Source organism: Arachis duranensis, chromosome 5 (genome assembly GCF_000817695.3).
Source record: "Arachis duranensis cultivar V14167 chromosome 5, aradu.V14167.gnm2.J7QH, whole genome shotgun sequence".
Lineage (NCBI taxonomy): Eukaryota > Viridiplantae > Streptophyta > Magnoliopsida > Fabales > Fabaceae > Arachis > Arachis duranensis.
Genome location: NC_029776.3, coordinates 105,889,320 through 105,901,519, shown reverse-complemented (window position 1 = coordinate 105,901,519; position 12,200 = coordinate 105,889,320). Strand labels below are relative to the sequence as shown.

Genomic DNA, 12,200 nt, shown 5'->3' with positions numbered 1-12,200 from the left:
CAGATGCATCCATTTGAAATTTGAAATGGGAAGATGATTGTTTTGAGAGGGAAAATAAAAAAAATTCATTATTATGACCATCAGCAAGAACAAATGGGAGTAATTAATATATAATTTGAACACAAACTAAAATGCAAAAACCAGAGATATAAATAAAATAAAATAACAGTTATGAAACTAACCAAGAATTTAATATATAAATGCAACCAGTGCAACATAACATTGACATAATCACAAGAACAAAGAACAGTAGCAGGTTTTTTTTTTTTCCAATCAAAGCAGAAAAATAGATTCAAACTACCTGAACTGGATTTCTTAAAACCAAAAATGATAATAATACTGGGATGCAAAAAAATTAAAAGAAAAAAAAATCAAACTTCATATTTCACATACACAAGGGATAAGGCCATACAATGGAGAGAAGACAAAGGAAATCAACTGTGCGTGACAAAGCAAACTGCCCGAGAGATTTTCCAGCTGCAGAACACACAGATCACACCCAAAATGAAATATAAAACATAAACAGAATCATGGGTCAGAACAACGACATTCACAGGTTAATTGTTGTAAAGAGAGGCTACAAAATTCAACCTTTGGTGTCTGTTTTTTCCTTCACAGGTTAATTGTTGAAGCAAAGGGGATAAAAAAGATGAATAAATAGAAGGGAGTTTAACTTTAACCAGAGAGAGTCAACCGCGATCAACTTCTTAACCCAACCAGGGTCACAACTGGATAGCATATCTTTCATTTTGAATGTGAATGGTGGAACATGTTGTACAAGGATAAAATAAAAGGCAAGTAAGCACTAAACGCCAACAACTATTAACAATTTTTCCAAGTCTTCATATCAAATTAAGCTTAATTTGTCATTATTTATCTACATAATTTTATAACGTATGAAATGGGGTAGAAAATATATATAAGAACTAAAAATGAATAATGTCTTTATATGTTATATAATATATATTTTTTTAGCATATTAGCATCACCTTAGTTTTGATAAAACAATTGTATAAGATCAGTTGATTCACAGTTTCACACGCTAATATATAAATTAGTCTAAATTATTACACACTAAAAGACTAGTCATTAATAATTCCAAGTCTTTCCACAAGACTCAACTTTTTAATTTATTTTGATGTGACTTTTCAGCATGATTTTCTAACTGATTAAATGGATTGAAAATATGAGAAATAAAAACAAATTAAGTACGTATATAGATAGATCATAATCTATTAATATATAATAAGAATGCAGGTGTGGTTTTTGTTCAACAAGTGAAGTATTCTGTGTTTGACACTGGAGCTATGTATGATTGATAAGTGTATATTTTTAATATTGGACAGCTGACAGTTTTCAATCCAAAAAAGTAATTGGATGGGATTTGATTCAAATTCAAATTGAAAATGATTTTGTTTTAGGACTTTCAAAAAGAGAATATGAGAGAGAGTTGCAAGTTCAGATAGGGAGAGTAGTTGGCACCAGACTTCCTCTTTTGATATCGCATAGAAGAGAAGAAGAAAAGGTGGTGAAAAAATAAAGCACGGCTAAAGAAGGAGAAAGATGCTAGATTGACTGAGAAAAGAAGAGGAATGAGGCTACTGCGGTGATGGAGGCTACCGCCGCTGTTGGATCCGTAGAACTACGTCTATCGCAGAACGCCGCCGTTCCTTCGCCGGCGAATGATGCGAATGAAGGATGGTTAGTTCTCTCTTTATTTTGTTGTTTGATTTCATTATAACTAGAGAAAAATCCTTTATAATCCATTATTCGGTGAATGACAGCTTCAAGTTACACTGCTCCATGGTAGAAAATTAATTAAAGCTCTTCTTCATCTTTCTTAATTTTTTGGTATAAATTTTTATTATAATTATTGTTTTATCTTTCTAATTTTTAATGAGTACAGTTATGTGCTTGGGCCATATATTGGTCAAGAACCAGAATTTAAAACTTTTATGTGTAAGTCATTATTATGCCAGAGTTAAGAAACAGATTTACACGAAAGTCACCATTATGGACTGGAATTTGGGATTTATTGAAGTAAGTTGAGGAGTACTTCTTTTTTAGTTATTATCTACAAAGTTGTGTATTTATAAATAAATTCTAATTTTAATTAATATATAAATTTCAAAAAACAGATCTAGCGGTAACTTATCATAATACAAACTGTTTGGTTACAACTGCCTCTGAATCGAATGCAAGAAAGCGAAAGCAAATAGAGCAGTAAGGGAGAAAGAATGAGGTTAGATTGAGAAAGAAAAGAGGAGGAATGAGGCAATGGCGGTAATGGAGGCCATCGCTTATGCTGAATCTCCCACTAAAGTAGAAAGTCGTTCGAGAGAGAGGGGAACTTCGAACGAGACATATGCTACTCTATTGTACGGAGAGGAATTTTTTCTTGGAAAATTGATTCGTAACAGTGGATTCAAGAAAGACATGTTTGTTGTGGTGTCTGATGGAGTCTCTGATTGCCTACAACCTCCTCCACGTAACACTATCTTTTATAATTTTCTTTTATTACGTTTTGCATTTATGTTGTTATTACTTATTAGAGGAAGGAAAATATTTCTGTATTTTATGCCTCATTTGACATAATTGATGACAACATTTTTTTCAAATTCAAATATATTTCATCTTGGAGTTTAATTTAACATTATTTAGACTTTCTCAATTATACCAGTACCTTAATTGTATTAAGCATTTTATATTTTTTTGATGCATAACAGTGATATAGTGTTATAAATTTTATTTAAATATACATACATAATAACCTTTTTACATATAAAATACTAGTAAAATATTTTATCCTATAAAATTAATATCCTATAAAATGAGGTTTTATGCATAAAATATTAACATTTGGACTAGTTTACTAGAAAAAGCCTAAATAAAATGACTAAAGAGACTAGCATTACAAAGACAAGGGGGCTTAGCTTCACCACATACACATAATTGATATATACTTTGTGCGAGTAAGCACTAAACACCAACAACTAATTAACAATTTTTCCAAGTCTTCATATCAAATTAAGGGGTTCAACATTTTAATTTGTCATTATTTATCTACATAATTTTATAACGTATGAAATGGGGTAGAAAATATACATAAGAACTAAAAATGAATAATGTCCATATATGTTATATAATATATTTTTTTAGAAAACCTACCTATTGACTACAATACAAAGGAGTCTTCACCGCGTGTTTGATAGATTTTTTTTTTGTTTTTTTGTGATAAAATACTAAGAATTAATCTTTTTAAGTCTTTGCACTGGGCTCCACTTTTTATTTTAAGGTGACTTATTATTTCTAAAACTATAAAAAAAAGTGACATATGTATTATTTTTCTTTATTTCATGTATATATGTACCTACACAAAGAGAATGTGCAGGAAATGAAAGACATAAAAAATTATTAAGAGCGAGAATGCGACATAAAATCATAGAAGATCGAAATATAAATGAATCACAGAAACATATTATAAAGTCATGTTATCATCATTATATAAAGTCTAAAGTGTAGAGTCATCCTTCAAAGGAAGTTTACCAATGTTATTATATTTCCAATACATACACTTTTTTCCAATATATATATATGAATATTGGGAGTTGGAGTTTCCCAAGAGAGCAAGCGTAGAGAACATTACAGAAAATTCTCTATATTGTTATTTGAAAGAAACTAGAAACGATGAGCAATTACTTTCAGAAATGGGATTATGCATTATTAGTGGTGCTTATTATGTTGTATGATGCAGGATTAATCCATGGGGAAGTTACATGCTTAGAGAATGAGAGGCAAGCACTCCTCCGCTTCAAACAAGGCATAGCTGATCCCTTGGACATGCTGTCAACATGGAGGGACAATGATTGTTGCAAATGGCAGCGAATTACATGCAGCAACCAAACAGGTCATGTACTCCGCCTTCATCTCCGTGGATCATATTCACATTATTTATCTGGTCGACCTAATATCTCCACCTTGATTGACTTGCAAAATCTTCAACATTTAGATCTCAGTTCCAATAGTTTTCTTGATGGTAATATCTCAGAACACATTGGCTTGTTTACCAAGCTAAGACATCTCAATCTGTCATATTCCGAGTTTCGTGGGAGTATTCCTTATCAACTAGGGAATCTTACACATTTACAGTATTTGGATCTGAGCTACAATGGTCTTGATGGATTTATCCCATATCAACTCAAACACTTGAGACAACTACAATATCTCAGTCTTCGAGGGTATCTTGAACTTTCAGGAGCAATCCCTTTTCAAAGTGGTGATCTTCCATTGCTGCACACTCTCAAGCTCGGTGGTGACTTTGATCTCGAAAGTAAAGGTGTAGAATGGGTGTCTAATCTCTCCTTTTTAAATACTCTTGACTTCAGTTCAATGAGTCTTGGCAACTCTCACCAGTGGCTTCAAATGATTCGTAAGCATATTCCAAACTTAACAGAACTGAGGTTGTTCGATTGCAGTATTTATGACAATGATGTTCGATTTTTGTTTGATATTCATTCCAACTATTCTTCCACAACTTCCCTTACCATCCTTGATTTATCTTATAATATGTTGACATCATTCACATTTCAATTGTTGTCCAACTTCAGCTCTAACCTTCGGGAGCTTTATCTTTCACATAATAGTATTGTCTTGTCACAATCTCATTACCCAAACTTTCCTTCTCTAGTGAGCCTTGACCTTTCTTATAATAATCTCACTTCATTAGTGTTTCAAGGAAATTTCAACTTCAGCTCCAACCTTGAAATGCTTGATTTGTCAAATTGCAGTCTTACGGATACAAGTTTTCTCGTGTCATCTACTTCCATTGTGAATTCTTCATCTTCTCTTGTTAGCCTTTATCTCTCCCTTAACCTGTTGACATCATCAAACATATTCCACTGGATTTTCAACTTCACAGCCAATCTTCACACCCTTTCTCTTGATAACAACTTGTTAGAAGGCCCTGTTCCACTAGGTTTTGACAAAGCAATGAACTCTCTTGAATATCTCTCTCTCTCTCTCATAACAATCTGCAAGGAGAGATTCCCCATTTCTTTGGAAACATTTGCACACTACAATCACTATACTTGTCATATAACAACTTGAGTGGGGACTTTTCAAGATTCATTCAAAATTCATCATGGTGCAACAGACACATATTTCAGGAGCTATATTTGTCTTACAATCAAATCACTGGCGTGATACCTAAAAGCATCAGAGTGTTATCTGAGTTGGAATATCTGTCCCTAGAAGGGAATTCTTTGAAGGGTGAAATCACTGAATCACATCTCACAAGCTTTTCCAAATTAAAATACTTGCCTTTGTCTCACAACTCATTATCTCTAAAGTTTGTCCCCGGATGGATTCCTCCTTTTCAGTTAATATATTTGAGTCTAGCATCTTGCAAGTTGGGTCCTAACTTTCCAAGTTGGCTACAAAATCAAAATCACTTAAGTTTTCTGGATATTTCTGATGCGGGAATTCATGGGCCTGTACCAGAGTGGTTTTGGCATAAGTTCCAAGTTGTAGGATATTATTTGAATATGTCCCACAACAATTTTATAGGTACTATGTCAAATTTACCGCCAAGGTTATCCGACACCAGAGCATATCTAGATTTGAGTTCAAATCAATTTGAGGGTGCAATTCCATCGTTTTTGCGGCAGGCAACGTGGTTGATTCTCTCTGAAAATAAATTTTCAGATGTGTCATCACTGTTGTGTGACAACAGCACTACTGCTACAAGCTCACTCCTCAGTCTAGATTTAACAAACAATCAAATAAATGGACAACTTCCAGATTGTTGGGGATCTGTAAACACATTATTGTTTCTTGATTTAAGCAATAATAGTTTGTCAGGGAAGATCCCACCATCCATGGGCTCTCTTAACAAATTAAAAGCTTTGGTCTTAAGAAACAATAGCTTGATGGGAGAACTGCCTTCTAGTCTGAAGAATTGCACCAATTTATTTGTGTTGGATGTGGCAAAAAATTTGTTGTCTGGGCCAATTCCCTTTTGGATTGGTGACAACCTTCAACAATTGATTCTGTTGAGCATGTCAGAAAATCACTTCTCTGGAAATCTTTCTATGCATCTCTGTTACTTGGAGCACATCAAATGGAATTCCAACGTGCATCAAGAATTTCACTGCAATATCCAAAAGGAGGATTAACATAACTGAAACCAGAAGTCGTATATATACGTATAGTATTAGTTATTATTATGGATTTGGAAATGGACTTACTCTTGGTCAGTACATTGTTAACATAACTTTAATGTGGAAAGGTGTGGAAAACTGGTTCAAGGATCCAGAGTTTAGTCTTAAGGCCATTGATCTCTCTGGTAATCATTTAACCGGTGAAATCCCAAAAGAGATTGGATATTTGGTCGGATTAAATGAACTGAATTTATCAAGAAACAATCTAAAAGGAGAGATTCCTTCACAAATTGGAAATCTAACTTCTCTGGATTCCCTTGACCTATCAATAAATGATTTGTGTGGTAGAATTCCTTCAAATTTGTCCCAAATTGATGGGATTGGTGTGTTAGACTTGTCATACAACAATCTTTCTGGAAGAATCCCATCAGGAGGACACATGGATACCTTTGGAGGCTCTTTCTTTGAAGGAAATCCTAATCTGTGTGGTGAGCAACTCAACAAAACTTGTCCAGAAGACATGACACCAACAAAGCCACATGATGATGCAGATGACAATTCAGATTTTTATGAAGCATTATACATGAGCTTGGGTTTTGGATTTTTCATTGGCTTTTGGGGCCTTTTAGGCCCATTATTGTTTTGGAGGTCTTGGAGAATTGCTTATCTCAGATTCTTGAACCAAGTAGCAGACTACATATTTAATGGTGGCATTGAATATGCGTAGGTTCCACAATTGACTTGAAGATTAGCAGGTACATTCTCAGAATAGCTTCTCTCTCAAATTCTTAGTTTCTTTTCTTTACTTAATTACTTCTTCCTCGTATATGCCAATATTCAATAATGTATTTTTAATTTTAACAAGACTTGCATAACCACTGTAGCTACTATAAACATAGACATACTAGAATCCACCGTATAAATTATGGCGACTATTATTTTCATTGTGGGTTAAGAAAATTAATTGCATTTCGGTGCAGATGCGCTCCTCACTTCTAATCTGGGATGGATGCTAGTACCAAGATGCATGCAGTGGGTTGGAGTTGTTGGATTATATATTCAATAAGATTTTGAGTTTCTAAAATCTATTACTTTTTGTCGTCAAACTTAGTTTATGGTTATGGTATTTTATATTTCTAGTAATCAGAATAATGTAATGTAATGTAATCCAGTGATGTAAGTACCTCTTCATCGTTGTAAGTTGTTTTCAGAATAATCTATATATTACTCTTCAAATATCTTTACATGATAGATGAGGTTGTAATAACTCAATTTGAATTTATTTGCGTGCTGTATATATGTACTTCACTTCAAATTCGGCTGCTTCTTTACTATTTTAAGTTCTTAGCTTTCTGTTTGCCTTCAATAATAGCTTCATGATCGATGGGGACCCCTTAGTGTAGTGTCACTAGTGTGTGTTATAAGAAAATACGTTAAAAGCTACAAAATATATTTCTAACTTAGTAGTTCTTCCAAAAACATGAATATAATGCGTCCTATTCATCCCACTATACACATTAAAAATTTCAAATTGTGAAACCTCTTTATTGACGCGCTAACAAACCATGAAAGAGATAATAGCTATGTAAGCATAGTGATGATGAACTAGAGGACGATCCTTGATGATAGATACCTTGGTGGCTGAGTCGAGGAATGTTAGAGGATTATCAAGAATTTATTGTTTTTGTCATGAGTTAATTATCAAGAATTTAATAAGGTATCTATCATTAATAAGATACCTTATTAATGTGGTGATTTGATGCTGAGATTAATTTGTTTGAACAGAATTTGTGCATCAACGCGGTTTATCAACCAGTTAGGGAGTTATTACAGCAGGAGAGAAAGAAGGATATGGTAACATCTTTTATCTCATGCAAAAAAAATTATGACTTATGAGCTGAAGAGGTAACTAATATCAATGCATATATATTGTATCAGGAAAAGAAGAAAAAATGAGACAGAAGGCCAAAGCTCTGAAGATGCTTCAGAGAATAAAGAAGATCATCAAATTACTCTGAGGTCTTTAAACATGGAAGACATGAGACAGGCAAAGAGTCAGGTAAATGGCGAACCGATTAAACCATTGTAACCTGCTACTTAGAGTTTTGGAATATGTCTTCTTTCATGGACATAAGTTTATGAATAATATCCGTTTCGATGCAGGTGGCTGCTAGTTTTGCATCCGAAGGAACGGTTATGAATGAGCTGAAACAATGGAATGAATTATATGGAGAAGGAGGTTCAAGGAAGAAGCAGCAACTCACTTACTTCCTTTAAAGTGTGTGCAAAAGCTGGTTTATTTTGTGGACTTTGTAAACATTGATCTTAAGGGAGAGGAGTCCTTCAGAGAATTCAAAGTGTGCCCAAGTTTCCCACAGTTCATAGATCATAAGCTAAGATCACATTAGCTTTAAGGGCAGATTATGTATCCTCCAATTCCAAAGGATATGTAGAAATCATGATGTATCAAGGTTTTAGGGAAGGGGTTCTAAATTTATTGTTTGGATTGTTTACAAAACAAATCTAGGACTAGTTGAATTAGGGGATTCTACTGTCATGAGTGGTTTGGAAGATGCAAATGGATTTTTGGGAAGTAGGATTAATCTACATCAGACCCTCTTTTAGGTATGCATTGCATTGTATGATATCATATATGGACAGAATTTTCAGACAGTAGAATATATACTGCATTGCTTAGAAATTTGTTGAATGGATGATTTATGTCAGTTTTTCTTGGATTCATAAAACTTCTCATCTTTCTTTTTAATGAAATGTTTAGGTGAATGCTAACATGAACTAAGGAAAATGCTGAAAGGATGTTTATAATTTGAGTTAGATTTATCTTAATTTTTTTTGGACATATCTTGAACAAAGGATTGGCTCGGTGAGGAAATCCAATCTTCTATAACTGAAAGTCCGAAACCCTAGCTTATGTCTGCCTTCTATATAACAAACAAATAAATCCTTTCTTCTCTGTGTTCATATTGTTGATGATGGAGTCGGCGGAAACAGCATCATGCCTGTGGATGATCACAGACCAAAAAATCTTTGGCATACGCATTGAAAAGTTAGAAAAATTGGGGAAGAATGAGGTTAGGGATTGGAAATCCCATCTTGAGCCGGCTCCCTTTGATTTCCAGTTGGAGCTTCCAGAGAACAGCTTGTTGTATCCCTTTATCTTCGACTCGAAACTTTTCTTACTCGGTGGTCCAAGCGATTCTGGCACCAGGATCTACCAAATCTCCTATGTCGGCGGCGACACGTTGGACATATCTGAGGCAGTAGCGACGGGCGCAATCCCTCCGCTACCGACCGGCCACCACAATTACATTGCAAACATTCAAGATGACGTTTACTTGTTGGTGCATGATGCACCGGGAGAAAGTCGGACGGGGTTATGGATTTTACGTTCCCGTTCTGGGAAATGGCATTCCTTGTCCATTCCTCCAACTGTACTCTCTGATCGTCATCCTTCTTGGCCTTGGCCTTTCGTGCTGAAAGATAAGCTCTTCTTCCATTCCTTGTCCGCACCACGCATTGACTGTGCCTACGACCCCCGAACTGCCACGTGGCATAAACCGGAGCGCGCATTTTCTTTCTCTGATCGTCATTTTCACCCACCCCTTGTGCTGGTGTCGTCCCTTGAGGATGTAGGCAATTGCAGTGTCGTGCTGACATGGAACTTGGAGTGTATTCCCAAAGGATCTCGTGTGAAATATTCAATACACGCTTTGCTGGTGGATAATCAAGATTATCGTGTTCGTCGCCATCAAGTCCTTGATGAGTTGTGTGAGGCGATCCAACCATCCTACTTTAAGGGTACGTGCACAGAAATGAACGTGGTTGACCTTGGCAACAGCAAAGTATGCGTTCTCATCGGTGGTCTTGCAGAAAGCATTCGAGATCCAGCCCTTTGCATTTTAATAGTTGAATTAGGGTTGGTACAAGAGGAGGAGCAAAGGTTCTTATCTGTGCATGTACTCGTGAATCAAGTCTACGGGATGTTGCCCTTGCCCTACTTAGAAGACCGCCGTCTTGACGTGCTCTGCACCTCCTTTCTTTTCTCGCTCAGCAAGGGAATGTCGGACATAGACAGGGATGCCGTGGAGGATCATATAGGTAATAAGATTGATAGGGTGTAGTGTTTGTTTTTGTTTGTTTTTTTTTTTTTTTGTGCTTATGTTTTCATGGTTGTTTGATTTATATTGCTAGGTGAGAAAGCTCTCACCCTGACTTCGGCATCTCTGGCGAACAGGGCATCCGGGAAGGACGACCCTTCCACAGAAGGTGATAAAGATGATGTGGTCGAGGTTGCTCAATCTAAGGAGATTAGTTTAAAGAGAAGAAAGCCAGAGTCAGCTGCTGTAGGTCTTGAGAAGTACGTGGAGGTTTCTCAATTGAAGGATAAGGGTAGAGAATTGGGTATGAAGGACATGACCGAGGCTTTGAAGGCGAAGGAAAAAGAGTCAGAGGAAATGGTAAAACAGATAACTACTTTGCAGTCTCAATTGAAGGGACGCGATGAGAAGATTGAGGCATTAACTCTAAAGGTGGGTGAGATGTTTCGGAAAGGGTTTGATCGTGCTATAAGTCAAATTAAGGCTCTTGCGCCGGAGGTTAACGTGGTTGATATGGATGTATCCAAGATTGTGGTAAATGGAGTATTAGTGGATGCTGACATCCCGGAGGAAGGTTGTGATGTCAAAGAGAATGATATTAAAGTGGGTGCCAATTAAAGAAAAAAAGGAAGCTCTCCTAAAAGAACTTGCTGAGATCGAACAGAATGAAAAGTCCTTTTCAAAAACTTAAACACAGGAAACAACTGCTTGACAAAGAAGTTCTATCTTTGTCAAAAGAAAAAATTAATCTTGAAGCTCGAACCAAACAACTTCATGCTGTAGAGTTGAAACAATTACAAAATCTCCAATCACTTGCGCAGGAGCGATCACAGCTGAAGGAACAACTGGACCAACTTTTGCAGCCTTATGAAAATTGAAGGCTTGGTATGCCAAGTGATTATATAACTGAACATCTCCTTTCTTACCCGTCTTTATATTTTCAGAACTGAGTATTTTGCACTATGAAATGATTCAAATATTTACCATTAACAAGGGAGAGGAGTCCTTCAGAGAATTCAAAGTGTGCCCAAGTTTCCCACAGTTCATAGATCATAAGCTAAGTTCACATTAGCTTTAAGGGCAGATTATATATCCTCCAATTCCAAAGGATACGTAGAAATCATAATGCATCAAGGCTTTAGGGGAGGGGTTCTAAATTTATTGTTTGGACTTTGGATTGTTTACAAAACAAATCTAGGACTAGTTGAATTAGGGGATTCTACTGTCATGAGTGGTTTGGAAGATGCAATGGATTTTTGGGAAGTAGGATTAATCTACATCAAACCCTCTTTTAGGTATGCATTGCATTGTATGATATCATATATGGACAGAATTTTCAGATAATAGAATTTATACTCCATTGCTTAGAATTTGTTGAATGAATGATTTATGTCAATTTTTCTTGGATTCATAAAACTTCAAATCTTTCTTTTTAATGAAATATTTAGGTGAATGCTAACATGAACTAAGAAAAATGCTGAAAGGATGTCTATAATTTGAGTTAGAAACTGTATACATCATTGTTGACACATTAAGCTTTAAAGTTTAATGAGAAACTTTAAGAATGCTTTCACTAGAGTCAAGCTAATCAAATACCATACTTTTTAGAGCAATTTATAATCAAGTTGAGGTATTATTCATCATTAATTTTTACTAATTCTAAACTCTGTTTATATGCATATTATACTTTTATTAAACTTAATGCTTCTGGTGTATGCTACTGACTCAACCAACACCACTTTCGGTTTCTTTCTCTCCCAACTCAGAAATCTTTCATTTATTGTTGCTGCATTGTTGAGAGTTCTATTACAGTTTTAACACTTCTAGCGTCTTAATTACATATATATAGTCTAAGACTTTATTTATTACAAAACACAAGTTTAATTTCCAACAAGCTAAGAAAAATGAAAGTACATGAAAAATT

The 12,200-nt window shown here is 35.2% G+C and overlaps 3 protein-coding genes and 1 long non-coding RNA gene across 4 annotated transcripts; all 4 read left to right on the top strand.

The window, feature by feature from the left end:
- The first annotated feature begins 2,277 nt into the window (after positions 1-2,277).
- LOC110272463 (receptor-like protein 6) lies at positions 2,278-5,106 on the top strand. The gene is made up of 2 exons (XM_021144034.2): positions 2,278-2,488; positions 3,755-5,106. The coding sequence occupies exons 1-2, from the start codon at positions 2,278-2,280 to the stop codon at positions 5,104-5,106; spliced, it is 1,563 nt and encodes a 520-aa protein (XP_020999693.2).
- A 956-nt stretch (positions 5,107-6,062) lies between these two features.
- Positions 6,063-7,440, top strand: LOC127747540 (receptor-like protein EIX2). Its single transcript, XM_052261552.1, has 2 exons — positions 6,063-6,913; positions 7,139-7,440. The coding sequence occupies exon 1, from the start codon at positions 6,277-6,279 to the stop codon at positions 6,883-6,885; it is 609 nt and encodes a 202-aa protein (XP_052117512.1). The 5' UTR covers positions 6,063-6,276; the 3' UTR covers positions 6,886-6,913; positions 7,139-7,440.
- Positions 7,441-7,986: 546 nt separating this feature from the next.
- Positions 7,987-8,485, top strand: LOC107490829 (uncharacterized). Its single transcript, XR_008009680.1, has 3 exons — positions 7,987-8,012; positions 8,097-8,217; positions 8,322-8,485. It is a non-coding gene; the product is annotated as an uncharacterized LOC107490829 (long non-coding RNA).
- A 665-nt stretch (positions 8,486-9,150) lies between these two features.
- On the top strand, positions 9,151-11,611 carry LOC107491070 (uncharacterized). Its single transcript, XM_016111837.3, has 2 exons — positions 9,151-10,277; positions 10,371-11,611. Exons 1-2 carry the CDS (start codon positions 9,152-9,154, stop codon positions 10,892-10,894), a joined length of 1,650 nt encoding a protein of 549 aa, XP_015967323.2. The 5' UTR covers position 9,151; the 3' UTR covers positions 10,895-11,611.
- Positions 11,612-12,200: the final 589 nt, after the last annotated feature.